The sequence below is a fragment of the Molossus molossus genome, unplaced genomic scaffold (assembly GCF_014108415.1).
Source record: "Molossus molossus isolate mMolMol1 unplaced genomic scaffold, mMolMol1.p scaffold_m16_p_14, whole genome shotgun sequence".
NCBI classification, from domain to species: Eukaryota; Metazoa; Chordata; class Mammalia; order Chiroptera; family Molossidae; genus Molossus; species Molossus molossus.
In genome coordinates, this window is record NW_023425349.1 from 17,180,811 (window position 1) to 17,195,391 (window position 14,581).

General features: G+C 51.0%; 1 protein-coding gene across 1 annotated transcript in view; it reads right to left on the bottom strand.

The window, feature by feature from the left end:
• PAPPA (pappalysin 1) overlaps nt 1–14,581 on the bottom strand; it is a 233,634-nt gene that overhangs the window by 117,282 nt on the left and 101,771 nt on the right. The window contains exons 8-9 of the mRNA XM_036261471.1: nt 12,783–12,911; nt 7,205–7,296 (exon numbers count right to left, since the gene is read on the bottom strand). Of these exons, the coding sequence (XP_036117364.1) occupies nt 7,205–7,296; nt 12,783–12,911 (221 nt within the window). The remainder of the gene's footprint in view (nt 1–7,204; nt 7,297–12,782; nt 12,912–14,581) is intronic.

The following is a 14,581-nucleotide window of genomic DNA, read 5'->3' on the forward strand; positions in this document are numbered from 1 at the left end:
GGGAGCATGGGCTTCATGCGGAGCATTTATGGGGTGATAATGACTGGAAGCTGTCGTTTTCATGACTCATGGGAAGGCATAGGAGGGACACTTTCACTTCCTGCTGGGGGTCAGCTGCGACAGGCAGAAAGAGTGGGAAAGGGGCTCTTTGTACTCTGGGGGGGGGGTCCTCTGGACACTGACATGGTCGTCAGGGGCAGCAGACGGGGTCTGCAGCCTCCCGTGATTCGCTGGCCGTATGACTTAAGGGGGTTCGCCACGCCTCCCGGTGCCTCTGGTGCCACCAGCAGAATGGGTGCCTCTGTCCTGACTGCGCAGAGCTGCTGGGGGGACGTCTCCGTACAGAGGCTGACAGCGGGGTGCCTCACGGGGGACATGACGTCCCGGTTAAGGGTGCAGACCCTGCCTGGCTACTGTGAGGTCCGCCTCTGCCACTTCTAGCTGTGCGACCTGGGGCTTAACCTCTCTGAACTTCCGTTTCTCAAACTGAGATAATCATATTAGTGAATCTAGGGCTCCTGGGAGGATTGATACAATGTTATTCATTCTATTAACAACATTAACTAAAGCAGAAGTAGCAAACATATTTAGCACGGACCACATGCCACTGGTTTTAAAATGCTTTATCTATATCACCTCATTTCATTCTCAAAACAACTGTGAAGAAGGAGGAGCTGTGACTGCCCCATTTTACAGAGGAGAAAACTGAGGCACAGGTGCAAGGTGTCTGGGTCAGGCTTTTCAGCCAGAACCCACGTGGGCGAAGACCCTCGCCCACACTGAGCCATCGGGAATCAGCGCAGCACAGGTCCTCAGCCAGCGCTAAGCATGCCCCTCCCCCAGCTGGCAGGTGCCACCCTGGCCACCTTCGCCACCGCCACCATGCCTACCGCTCTCCTCTTTTCTTCTTTTAAAGGCCCGTCCTCCATCCAAGGGAGGCTTTAGTTCAAGAAGACATTGTAGTGAAAGCTACTATGCCCCTTTCCACAGAAGGAGGGTTGAGAGAATACAGGCAGCCAGGAGAAGTTGGAGTTTGTGCTTTCTTTTTAGATTTTCCATTTGTTTGTAAGGTGAGAGGTGGGTCATCTGTCAGGATTTCACATTGTTAGAAGAAATAAAAATAACGGCGACTCCCAGCGAAGCCCAGTCTCCGCCCCCCCCCCCCCCCGCCACTGTTTTCCTTTTTAGTCGCCGTCCTTCTAAAGTCTCATCAGAACATCCACCAAGAAGACGTGGCCATTCATCTTGTTGTCCTTTCTGCCCTGGGCTCAGGGCAGGCCAGGGTGGCCTGACAGAGGGGCTGTGCGGTGGGGTGACCCTCACCCCTCCCAGTGACTGCTGAGGAGGCGAACTGATCCCTCCTCCTCCCCCTTATCTGCCTCACAGATAATTGAGGTATTGGCTCTGGCTGCAGGACGGCGCTGCAGATACTCTGTGGGGACCAGAGACAGTGATGCTAATGGCAGGGAATGGGGTGGGGGAGAGAAAAAGAGACACCCAGGGAATGTGCATGTCTGGGGGGTCCCTCTGCTTTGCTGTCTTAACTATAGATCAGCATCCAGCAGAACTGGAAACCCCCAAGCCTTTAAATCAGTGTGTGACAAATCGAGGCTGCCTGTTAGGGAGGAAAAGTAGCCTTGAGGCCCTCAGCCCAGTGGCTCTCTCGTCACAAAGGGAGAAACTGAGGCTCTGATATACTGACATGCTGCCCAGGCTCCCACGTCCAAACAGGGCCTGGACCCGGCTCCCCAAAAGGACACGGGGTGGGAAAGGCAAACAGAGTGGGAGGGTCTTCTTCCAGCACATCCCCTGCCGTGGACTGGACAGCACAGAAGGAGGCGCCTGTCTGGCACCGGCTCAGAGAGGTTACTAAGTGCAACCCCTTTTGGGGATGCTTCGCATTTTGTCTGATTAATTTGCCCGTTCCCTTCCCTCCTTCGCCGTTATCAGCAGCTTGTCTGCGGCTCATGAGTCAGTGCTCTAGGAACAGAGTTCCCAGCGCTGCTGAACGGTGCCTCCAGCCAGTGCCTGTTGGCGGGGGGCGGGATCCTTTTACTGATACCACATTTTTTAACTGGGATCTCAGGCCTGGTGTATGTTATATTTTAAGAAGGGGGGAAAAGACAGGAGAATTTCCACATTGCTGGGGATGCAGCCTGCGTTGCCTAAGAGGTCTTGTGGGTGGTGTTCCTTTTAACAAGCAATGTATCCTGTGCAGGGGGACGAGGGGGCTGGGGTGGGAATGTGGGGACGGAAGTCCCAGGCTGTTGCATAATAACACATTGGCACCTTGGGAACACTTCCGGATGTGTGGGCTTCTGAAAAGTGAATGGAAATGCCACCATAAATCTGTCACCCCCTCACACTGGGTGGGGGGTATCAAACCCAGGGAAAACATTAGCCCTGCTAAATGGTCAGTGACAAAAAATAAAAAAGAAGAGAAGGAAGGGAAAGGAAGAAAGGCAAGGAAGGAAGGAAGGAAGGAAGGAAGGAAGGAAGGAAGGAAGGAAGGAAGGAAGGAAAGGAGGGAGGGAGGAAGGAAGGAAGGAAGAAAGGAAGGGAGGAAGGAAGCAAGGAAGGATGGAAGGAAGGAAGGAAGGAAGGAAGGAAAGAAGGAAGGAAGGAAGGAAGGAAGGAAGGAAGGAAGGAAGGAAGGAAGGGAGGAAGGGAGGAAGGCAGGAAGGGAGGAAGGAAGGAAGGGAGGAAGGAAGGGAGGAAGGAAGGGAGGAAGGGAGGGAGGAAGGGAGGGAGGAAGGAAGGAAGGAAGGAAGTCACTCAGATGGGGCCGCAGAGAGGCAGAACAGAAAAAGCAAGCGCTCTGCACTTCGCCTGGAGATAGAATCACACCTCTGTGAGCTGTGTGACCTTGGGTAAGTGAAGACATCACTGTAGGTCTCAGATCCCTCACCTGGACACAAGAGACCTCAATAGGTTCACATTATACAGAGATGTATGGTACAGGGCATATCACCTCGTGGGTATGCCTAGATGGTAGTTGTTGCTGATACCCCCCCCCACACACACACACACACACTGAGAAAAGCAACAGTTCATGTGCCCCGAGCATGTCCAACTTGCGGAGAATGGGGCAGAACCTCACAGCATCTCATGACAACGATTTTCGGTCAGGATTCTAAGTGACAATCAACACAAACCAAGCTGGCTAACTTAAGCAAAACAAGCAAGCAAACGAACTCTATTCAGAGAACATTGGAGACTCTCTGGGAGGGCTGGAGAGCCAGGCTTGCAGGCTCTGAAGTCCAATTCCAAACTCAAGCTGAGGTCCGATGACAGACCTGAGACATCACAGAGCTGTTGCTGCACACAGACCCTTCGGCACCAAAGCTGTGGTCACTGGTGCTCTGGAAGTGCATGGGCTGTGGCCACGGCCACCTTCTTTATCAGAATGGTTTCTGCAGAGTCCCTACGTCTGCCGATTCACAGTCTGGTCAGTGTGTCTGACTGGGGTCAAGGGGGAGAGCGTAGGTTTTGTGCCCACACTTGGCTACAAGGCGACCGGGAGATGCTTGGGATTTCCACGTCTGCCATGGCGGTTGGGCTCTGCCTCCTTGTCATTATAACAAGGAGGGTTCTTTTCTAAATCCAGGGGAGGGATTCCAAGGGTAAGTATGTAAACTATTGGTAAATAACTTCCACACTGAGTCCCTGGACTTGGAGCATTTTCTGGATGAGAACACTGCAGCCCAGCCCAAGCCCCACGTCTAAACCACAGTCTGAACCCAAGTCAGCCCCACTCAGGCCTGCTCTCTTGGCCACTGTCTGGCCACTGTCTTGATGATGAGAACAACGCCCCCCTCGGCAGAGCCTCCCACACTCCAGCCCCATTTTTCTGACTCACTAAAGCTGGAGCTCCAGGGAGCCAAAGATTCATGTCTATTCTTCAGCTGTTGTTTGCAGAGAAAGGTTTCCTAGACTCCAAGCCATGGAGCTCATCCTTGGGATGAAGTTCCTGGGAGCGGGGGTCCCGGGATAGACCATTCTCCTGGCATGCCCTGTGTGTCTGTAGCAGAACGGACTTGTCCACAGCGAGGGCGGGTCTTCCTCCAGCACGAGCCACACTCAACGGACAGGGAAACAGAGAAGCTGGACACCATGCACACCACCACAGTTGTGTATGCCGTTCCATTCATTTATTCCACGGACTGCTCTGCAGCAGTATGTTCCTCATTCCCCCTGAAGCCCCATGAGACCAAGAGCTACCTTTCTGCAGGTGGCACCCCTGTGGACACTGGAGTCAGCTCTCTGGGGTTGGGCCCCCCGTGCTACCATTTACCCGCCTCTCCCTACTTCTCCTCTTCATGCCTTGACGTCCTCTTTTGTAAAAGCAGAACACTAAAGAGTTGTTGTGAGAGTTATCAATATGCTTGATTGATAGTAGGTGTTCAATAGAGATCATCATCAGTAGCAGGTCAGGCAGCATCCTGACAGTGTAGAGAATAGATCTATTAGGGTCTAAGTCTCGGTCTCTTACTGACTTCCTCATCTCCACCCTCCCTTCCTCTGAAGCATTCGGGTGAACACATCGCTGATTGGTCCACGCTAGTTATCTGGCCAAAGTGCAGGCGGGGAAGCGATGCCCACAGTGGGGGGCAGGCCGGGGCGGGAGTCCCTGTCCAGTGCTGTTTCCAACCTTCTCCCAGGCCCCTGCTCTTCCCCTAAGAATTGACGAATGATGTCATGATTTTCTGGTGCATAATTTCTCTCTGCACCAGACTCCAGCCACCAAGAGCACCAAAGACCCCAAATCCATAGGCCAGGGGTCAGCAAATGTGGTACGTAAAGGGCCAGATTGTAAGTAGTTTAGGCTCTTTGGCCCACGGGTCTCTGCTGCGACCACCCCTCTCTGTTGTTGCAGCAGGAACGCACGGGCCACGTGTAAAGAAAGGCTGTGCAGTGCCCAGTGAGACTACTTGCAAATACAGGCAGCAGGCCAAGCTTGGTCCATGAACGTCGTTTTCAGACCCTTGCCGTGGACAATGAGCTTCTCCCTGTAAGGGGCTACCTCATGTTTGTTTCTTGCTGCATAGTGCTAAAGCAACATCCAGGGGAGCATGTCCTATGTCCCCACACCCTACCTTTCCCCCAGAAGGACTTGAGCTACATGCCACCTTAATACAAGGAAAACAGGTAGATATTTCCCAGCACGGTCTGAAAGCAAGGTTGGGAGTCATGAAGATGAGAGCAAGGTTGGGGGTCATGAAGATGAGAGCAAGGTTGGGGTCATGAGGATGAGAGCAAGGTTGAGGTCATGAGGATGACAGCAAGGTTGGGGTCATGAAGATGACAGCAAGGTTGGGGTCATGAGGATGACAGCAAGGTTGGGGTCATGAAGATGACAGCAAGGTTGGGGTCATGAAGATGACAGCAAGGTTGGGGTCATGAGGATGACAGCAAGGTTGGGGTCATGAAGATGACAGCAAGGTTGGGGTCATGAGGATGAGAGCAAGGTTGGGGTCATGAGGATGAGAGTAAGTTTGGGGTCATGAAGATGACAGCAAGGTTGGGGTCATGAAGATGACAGCAAGGTTGGGGTCATGAGGATGAGAGCAAAGTTGGGGGCCATGAGGATGACAGCAAGGTTGGGGTCATGAGGATGAGAGCAAAGGCAAGGGTTTGGTTCCAGTAGAGAGTGTGATTGTGAGAAATCATCATCATCATCACCCGCCTTGAACCTCACACAGCAGAGGTGCAGGCGAGGCTCCTAAAGACCACCTCACTCAATCTGTTCGAGTTATAGAGGGTAAACTGAGGCCCAGGAGAGGAAAGTGATTTGGTCAGCTTTACGAAGCAAGTTCTCACCACAGCTCGGACGCTTGGACGGCAGCCTGGTTTCCTTCCTTTTGGTCCAAGGCTCTTGCCAGCACACCACTGGGCTAACACCAAGCCTTTATTACGGACCATAGGTCCTGAAATCAATGGCGGAGAGGAAGACAGCTAACCCCCTTCTGCATTTAAAAACCCAAGGCCTGGCCTAGGACGGCTCAGTCCTCCCAGCCTCCACACCTTCCCTGTCTTCCCTCCACAGCAGGGGTGGGACACCGCTGTTGTGTGGCTCCGCCCCTACTGGGTGCCACGGAGGTAGTAGGTGCTCAGTAAGTGCGTGTTGAGAACGGAATAAAGGTAAATAGTAATGGGAAAGGCCTCGTGGACTCACAATTTACCGGGAGAAGGTCTACAGGCACCCCTGTCATGCACTGCAACTGTGAGGACCCCGTGCCCCTTCCTCCCCCGTCGTCCTAGAAAATTGCCTTTCGGTGAGAAACCTTCCCAGAACTGTTTGCATTCCCTCCGCAGGCCCCTTCCCTCCTCAGATAGAGCACCTCTGTCTTTTGTACTTGCAAATGAATTGTGATTAGTTTTCACCTCCAGCCCAGGGGATTAGCCGGGGACCTTTGATCTTCAGGTATCGATTTGCATCTTAAAGGAAGTATGATCTCATCTGGACCAGCTCAAAATTCCATCCCTGCCCCCCAACCCCTGTCTGTTTACCAGCCCTAGGCTGCCCAGGGCCTCCCAAGTGAGGCTGAAACAACAAGATCAGCCAGGCTCCCAGAGAAGGCAGAGGGAAGGTGGGAAAAGGTTTGCTTTCCAAACACAGGCTGGTCTGCGACTCCCGCGCTGAGCCGGAGAAACGCCCAAGGTTGTGAGCGTGTCGGGGCACCAGGGCGGTCCCTGGATCCCGGCGGGAGGTTGCAGAGCAAAACGAACTGAGCACATGCTTAAGAATCAGACAAAATGAGGTCCAAGTCCTGGTTCTGCCTTGAATCGCTTCTAACCTGTGCGACTCTGGGTAAACCGTATCATCTCTCTGCCTTTTGATTTTTCTCATCTCTAAAGTAAGAACAAAAGCCTTAAAAATCCATACTAATAACCATCCTGGACAGCTGGTGTGAAGAATAATGTGTGTAAGGCAGTAAATGCGTGTAAGGCAAAGTTAGAGCAAAAAAGAGTCAGCGGTCCTCCCCGGCAGAGATGAGGGCGGGGAGGTACTTGCCTGGCCCGTTTCCATTGCTGTACTCCCTGGTGCCTAAACAGTGCCAGGCTCGTAGGGCGCACGCAGTGCCTCTTTGTAATCAAAGGAGTGAAGCATCATGTAGTCACAACTGCTGCTGTTATGGTGCTGGTCAGGGCTTCCTCCCTGTTCAGGCCTCCAGCCAGGCCCAGGGAAAGGACAAAGACTCACCAATGCAATTGAAGGAAACTTCCAGCCGGCAGAAAAGGGAGCAGCCGTCACCGTTGATCTTGTTCATGTCATCGCACTGTTCGCCTTGGCTTCTGCAGAACAGACACAGAAGAGAAAGGTATGGTGTCAGCCCCAGAACCACAGCCAGCCTGGCAAAGTGCCTCCCGGCCACGAGCGTTCCCCGAGGCCGCAGGCAAGTCCCCTTCCCTGGGCGAAGTCTGTTTCTTCGCCATCAAGAAGAGACACCCGAACGGTAGAAATGCAGAAGATCCCGGGCCCCAAGCCTTCTTTCCTGTTTCAAATTCATTCTCTGAGACCTTGTCAGTTAAGTTAGCCAGTCAGATGGATGAAGGAATGAACGAGTGGACGGAGAGACCTCGCTGTACTGTGGAAAATGTCACTGCCATCTTAAGAGGTGGATTTAAAAAATAAATTGTAGGTTTTCGAAAATATAAATGCTGTTCTTCACTAAGCCCTGTCTCAACCCCCTCCCTCAATGCCCTTGAAGGTCAGGATTATTTGTCCCGTTCACATGCTCAGGCTGGGTCCTCCTTTTATCAGGAAGCTTTGTCTTCTCCATGGGGTGTGCCGTTTCCCCGTGTCAAGAAAGCCTAGGCCTGTGGAACTAGGCTTCTAGGAAGTAAAATGCCTCCTCTTGTTTATGTTAGGAATTGTTTTCACCACCTAAGGAGGATTCTGCAGAGGCTAGGATGGGAGGAAATGAGCAACTCTCTCTGAATTGGACTTAGGAGAAGAGGAGAAATAATAACAGAAAGATTGACGAACTGCTGCTTTTTAAAACAGTCCCATCCTTGGAGGAAAAAACAAACAAACTTGGGGTTTGATCCCCATATTCCGAAGCAGCTGTGTGATCTCCACCAAGTCACTTGATCTCTCTGATCTTTCTATCTCTGACAATCTAAACCGGTGAAAATGAAAAGTAATGTAAAATTCTGCGGCCCAGTCACAGTGGCCACATTTCAAGCGCACGGTAGCTGGGTGTAGTTTGTGACTACTGGGTGGGACAGCACAGGATATATGTCCATCACTGCTGAAAAAATCCACTGGAAAGTGCTATTCTAGATGCTGAATTTCAGTTTTCTCACAGGTTAAAACGGAGGTAATCATACCTACTCCTTAGAGTGGACACATGAAGGGAATGTAACTTCAAGTGACCGACATGGTGTGGGACATACAGTAGATGTCAGGAAATCACCATCCCACTCTGGCCTGGGAGGTCTCTGCAAAGTGTGTGGCAGCTGTCCCTCCCTCCCCAGAGACCAGCTGGGACCTGTCACAGCATGGAAGAGGCCTCAGACTTTTCCTTTCACCCGGGCAATTAATACTGGGACATGTTTGTTGCTTTTAAGAGGTGTCAGAGTAGCAGGATGGTGCCTTGCCATCAATCCTTAGGAAGGCTAGGGCATTGCACTGGTCTCGATGCACCACCCAAAGCTCCCTTCTGTCTGCGAACCTGTGAGCAAAGAAGAAATACAAATTCCAAGCTGGGCCCCCTTCCAGTCTCTGTCAGTGAACCGTGCATGTTGGAAATTGGTGACGGCCCTGTGCTTCTTAGTTCTTTCATGGGTTATCTGGGGAGAGCTTTTTTTAAAAAAAACAAAACAAAACAAAACAAAAACAACAACCTGGGCTGGGTTCCCGAAGCCACAAAGAATACTTCTAAACTGCCTTCCCTCACCACCCAAACAGTGTGTTCTATTGGTTTCAGCATAACATTAGGGCCACCACAAGTATCTTCTAGGCACGAAAGATCTATCATTAGAGAAGCTCTGGAAATCCTGCTTTGACCCCACAGGCTGAGGCGAGTGGCCATCTTCTCGGTGACCAAAGACACAGACTCAATCTGTCACAGCACTCGGCACACGCCTGCCTTTGCCTAGGCTTTAAGGTGCCAGAGGCAGTGACGGTGTCTCTGTCATCCTGGCTCCCCGGGGCCTCGCCCAGTGCCTGGGACATGGCAGAGTGCAGGTAGCTGCTCCTTCACTTGTCAGTTCTGCATGGCCGGCGGCCACACCGCGAGGCAACGGTGAGCCCGGATGAAAACCTGGGCCCTGGATTCACATCCTGGTTCTGCTCCTTACTGGGCCTGCAAGGCTGAGAAAATCACTTGAATCTCTGTGCGCTGGCTGTCCCTTTTGTGAAGTACAGAAATAGGACCCACGTCATATGGTTGTTGGAAGAACCCAAGGAGATGATCATGGAGCACAGTGCCCCGGGTACGATAGAGGCTCAGTTCATGTTTATGAGTATTATTACTGTTGTCATAATAGTCATCCAGTGTTTTCAACCATTAGGGGCCTCACTGAGTGTGGAATCTATCTGTATGTCGTTGTCAATTATCTTCACACATACACACACACACAGAGCAAATTAACATGTCTCATCCCTTGAAAATCCAATTAGCTGAGATGCCATCCCTCCTCTCCTTCAAAGTTGTGTTATTTGTTTTCATTGTTGGATGTTTGTTTGCTTGTTTTACTTAGGGAACTACTCATTCGCTGTATTCAGCTCCTGCAAAACGTGTCAACAATTATTAGGTAGCCGCAGGTAACTTAACAAGTACTGGGTGTCTACACAGGATACCCATTCCAGGTAAACACACCAAAAAAGTCTGTTGTCAAGAATGTTCTTAAAATGAATGATAATCAAGTTCTAGACCAGCGAGAGGAATGACCTGTCTGCAGGGTTTTACCGATGCGTCTACATTGGCTCCCAAATGGAGAGACGGAGTTGGAGATCAAGTTCCACACCGAGCCAGTTTCCTTTTTTATTCTTTGTGCTAAATTAGAAAATCCCAAATCCCAATTATGGGTTTTCAGCAATGACCGCAAGTGTTTCCTGGAGATTCTGGATCCGCTGCTCCATCGTGGTCCCACAAATGATGGGGCACTTTCCCTGGGGCCCGCCCGGCGCAGCTGCTCGGCAGTGCCGCAGACGACGTGTGCAGACAAGCTAGAAGCTGACATCTTCATGGCAGAGAACAGCGAGTGACCTCCCTCCCCCGATGTCAGGACCTTAGCTGGACACTGTATTTGCGTGTTTGGTTGTTGCATCTGGGCGTGAGTCTTAAACACACCCGGCGGCGCATCATGGATTTCATCCTCTGACACCTGAGGAGCTGCGTTTTCTACGCTTCAGGAGGGAAATTCTTGGCAATCAGGTGGTTTGCCCTTTCTGATTCAACATTTAAGACTCTTTACATTATCTCCTCAGTATTAAAATCTCAACCGTTCAGCTTTGAAACCATAGTCGCGGGACTTGATGATATGAATAGATACCCGGAGATACGCCACTTTTCAGCAAACCACTTGAAATCTTGCAAATAATCATTACTGGCTTTATCAGTGAAACATTTGTTGAATAATGTCATTCCTTATTTCAAGAACTTGAGTTAGTACCTTTCTTCTTCTTTTTTTTTTTGTTCATCCACACTCGAGGATATTTTTTCCAGTGACGTTGTCCAGAGAGAGAGAGTGGATGGGAAAGGGGGAGGGAGCAGGGGAGGGGGAAGAAATAGAGAGAAACACTGATGTGAGAGAGACACACCACTTGGTTGCCTCTCGCAGGAGCCCTGACTGGGACTTGGGATTAAACCTGCAAGCCAGGCACATGCCCTTGACCAGGAATTGAACCCCCAACCCTCCAGCACACAGGCCAACGCTCTAACCACTGAGCCACGCTGGTTAGGGCAAGCGAGTTCCTTCCTTGTGTCAATGCGCTTCAGTGCGTGTGCTGTGCAGGGAGCAGAATACTTTCCCACTCGCATCTTTTCCCACAGTACGTTGGAAAGACCCAACTCCCTGGCCCTCATGGGATCCAATTCACAACATTCCCTGTTCCCTTCAATGCTAAGTCACAGGCTACTGCTGGTCAATACCTGAGGTCTGTGTGGAGGACTATTCATATGCAAACTCTTGCATAACTGTGTCAGTCTTGCGGTGCTCCTAGCTGGTCCTTCCATCTCAATGCAGGGCTCCAGTGTACAATACACACCACACAGTCATCAGGGTCGAATCCAACCACTCTGCCCTCCAGCACGTGTGTCCATGATGAACTGAGAGCAGCCGACATTTAGCACGTCTCTGTCATGTATGTGCTACACCTACGAGCGGATGCCCGCTCTGCACATCAGTGCTTCCATTCAGCTGTGAAATACGTTCTCTCCACAGCGCCCCTCCCCCTACAGAAACAGTCATTACAGTCTCATGTTCCACGGATATTATGTGACACCCAGCAGCGCCGTTTAATGAAGGAATTTTGCCAATAGCATGTTGTGCCATCTCCACACGAAATGTTTATCATTCACTTGGCCAACAGTTTTAGAAGTCTTAGCAAGAATGCGACTTGCAACGACGTTAGTGATACAAAACACCAATTTAGTGACGAGGAACTTAATGGTGAATGATGTCTGGTCTCTTCTTCACCTCTAGAGACCTATTCGATGTTGTGCCAGAAAACAGATTTCTGTGCTTGTTCTGGAGAAAAAAACTGAAAGGTTTACTTTTATTTATTTATTTATTTTTAATCCTCACCCGAAGACTTTTTTTTTTTTTTTTTTTGCATTTTATCTTCAGACAGAGTGGGAGGGAGAGAGGGAGGAAGAGAAAGAGAGAGAAACATCGATGATGTGAGAGAGACACATGGAGTGGCTGCCACCCACACGACCCCAACCTGGGCCGGGGACAAACTGCAACCGAGGTACGTGCCCTTAGCGGGAACCGAACCCGGGACTCTCGGGTCCGCGGGCCGATGCTCTCACCGCTGAGCCAAACTGACCAGGACACAAAGGTTTACTTTTTAAAAAGATAATGCAGAAGTCTTGATGGCTTCCTGCCCCTATTTTGTGGTTGCATAACATCTTGCCCGGTGGACAAGGGGAAGGACGGACTGCTGATCCAATTAAACCCACATTTACACATCCAGCTTTATGTTTTCTGATCACACTTTTCCTTTCTGGCTGCTCGTGGGGAATCTTTACACTCACCAACTAATTTGCCTCCCTGAACTCTGTACATATCTTCACGTTCAACATTCACTCTGGAGTGCATTAGAGTGAGTTGGACTATCTGGGTATTTTTATGAGCCTTTGACTCATTTTGTAAATTGTTGATATAATCCGATACAACAGAATAACAAATAAATATGCGGTTTTAACAGATGTAGCTGGTAAGCAGCAAAGAATGCGAAAGTGCTTTGACGGCGATGCACTGTGACCTGTTAGCTGACCAGGGGCTGGGCTGGGAACGAAGAACAGAATCCTGGGGCGTGCGTCACCCACGGAGGACAGGGGCACACGGCAGCCGGCGCACGACGGCTGCCCTGCTGCGATCCCCATGCTCCGTGCTTGAGAAAGGTGTGCGTTCGCTACATCATCCTTGCTTTTCTTCTGAGAGGAGCACACTGCTGCAGACAGACTGACAGACAGCTAGGGGCTGCTGGTAACTCCCAGCGGCCATGCTGAAGGATATCTATCCCATACGCTCTTCTCTCAGGCACGCTGACCATCTCTTGGCTCCATTCACACCCCCGCCCCCCTTTGTTAGTTCGATCTACTTACTTCTGGATGATGCCATCGCCACAGTACCCACTTCCATGGGTGTACACGGCCGCGGGTGATGGCTCACCTTCCTCGCTTCCGGAAACAGTGATGACCCGGTACTGGTACACACTGCCAAGACTTAGGTCCCTGGAAAACAGACAGGTGACAATCAACTATGCACGCTCAGTGGGGGGAGGGGCCAGACAACACCCACCCCTGTGGTACCCTCTCTCAGCCCTGCTTATTTTTGAAATCACAGCACATTCAGTTACCCAGTCACTTCTGTGGTCACTGTGGCGACGGCACTTGTCCATCCATGATGGGCTACACCAAAACGTACAAGTAGGAGGAGCATCCGCCCACAGGTGACAGACTGTGCACGTTACTAGATACTGTTTATTGTTGTTAACCTTTACAGTGACCCTGGTGGGTAAGAATCAGATGGGATAGGCCCGCAATGAAGATGTGGGAGAAGGCCACCCAGGGAAAATACATGGAATAGCCAAGGCGCAGACACCGTGCCAGATGCTGTGGGCATTGTCTGATCTGTCCCCGTTGCTGAGACCTGAGCCGAAACCCACTGCAGGCGAGGAAGCCCCTTCCTGACGATGCACATCCAGGGATCCGCTCCCTCCCTTCTCCCTGTGTCTGTCACTCTTCGCCACCACAACAATACTACTAGCTGCGTCCATTAATTGAATGTCAGGCCTGGGGCTAAGCACTTTCCCTGTATTTTCTCATTTGAGCATCAAAACCGTCTTACTTGTGTGCTAGTGTTTTTGTCTCTATTTTACAGATGAAGAGTCTGAGGCAGAGAGAGCTCAGGCATCCAGCTTACACTCACATGGCACCAAATGACATTCTGCGTTCTGCTTCCCTAATCCCTGGCTCAGGCCTGCTTGAGTCATGTCACCCCTCACAAGGAGGGTGCCATCTACGAACAGCCACTCCAGGCCCCGGGGGCCGCCAGATTTCCAGCTGGCCTCGATTTCACCTCCTCACTCTCCGGACCTCCCGGGTCAAGGCCCGTGCTGCCTGCTCACACTCAACCTTATGCCGGTCACCTCCCTCCCTTAGGTGGCCCGTTTGGCTCCCCGCTCGAATTCATCCTGCCGTCAGAGGATCCTGGCTCCTGCCAGTTACCCTTCATGGCCGTTATATGGGTATCAGTTCCCCATGAACAAATCACCATCCCCATTTCCTCTTCGACCACCGTCAAAGGAAGGAGTTATTCCTTTCCCTCCTGTCCCTCTGCATCAATTATTTACTTATTAATAGTAAAAAGGTGCCAGGGGGCCTTACCAAATGGTAATGAAGAGAATTCCTATCAGATTCCAGAGTTGGGGCGGGGGTTGGCTTTATAAACAAAAGGATGATGTCAAAAAGTCTCTAGTGCTCCTGCCCATCTGCTGTGTTCAGCTGTTGCCAAGGCCGTGGCGGTCTGGGTAAGGCCGGTGGGGTGACAGGTGTGGGCCACGCACACAGCCTGTCCTGGCTCCCCACTCCACGACGCACTGAGTCTACGAGCCCTGAGGGCTCTGGGCAGGAGCACAGCCTCCTGAGGATGTTGGGCTTATTACCTGAAAGAGACTTTGTGTTCGCAGTGCTGGAGCAGACAGTGATACGATGGGTAGACCAGAAGTCCCTAGGGATTCCATTAGTGCTCTGCCAAACAGCACAAAGATCTGAAGCTATCGGAGGGATGGATGTGTACATAACCATTGCCGTGTCAACCTCTGGAATGCTAATTTGTTGATAGAATTATATATTTTCAGTTTCCTTTTCTTTAAAATTTGGGTTGATTCAATATTTTATCC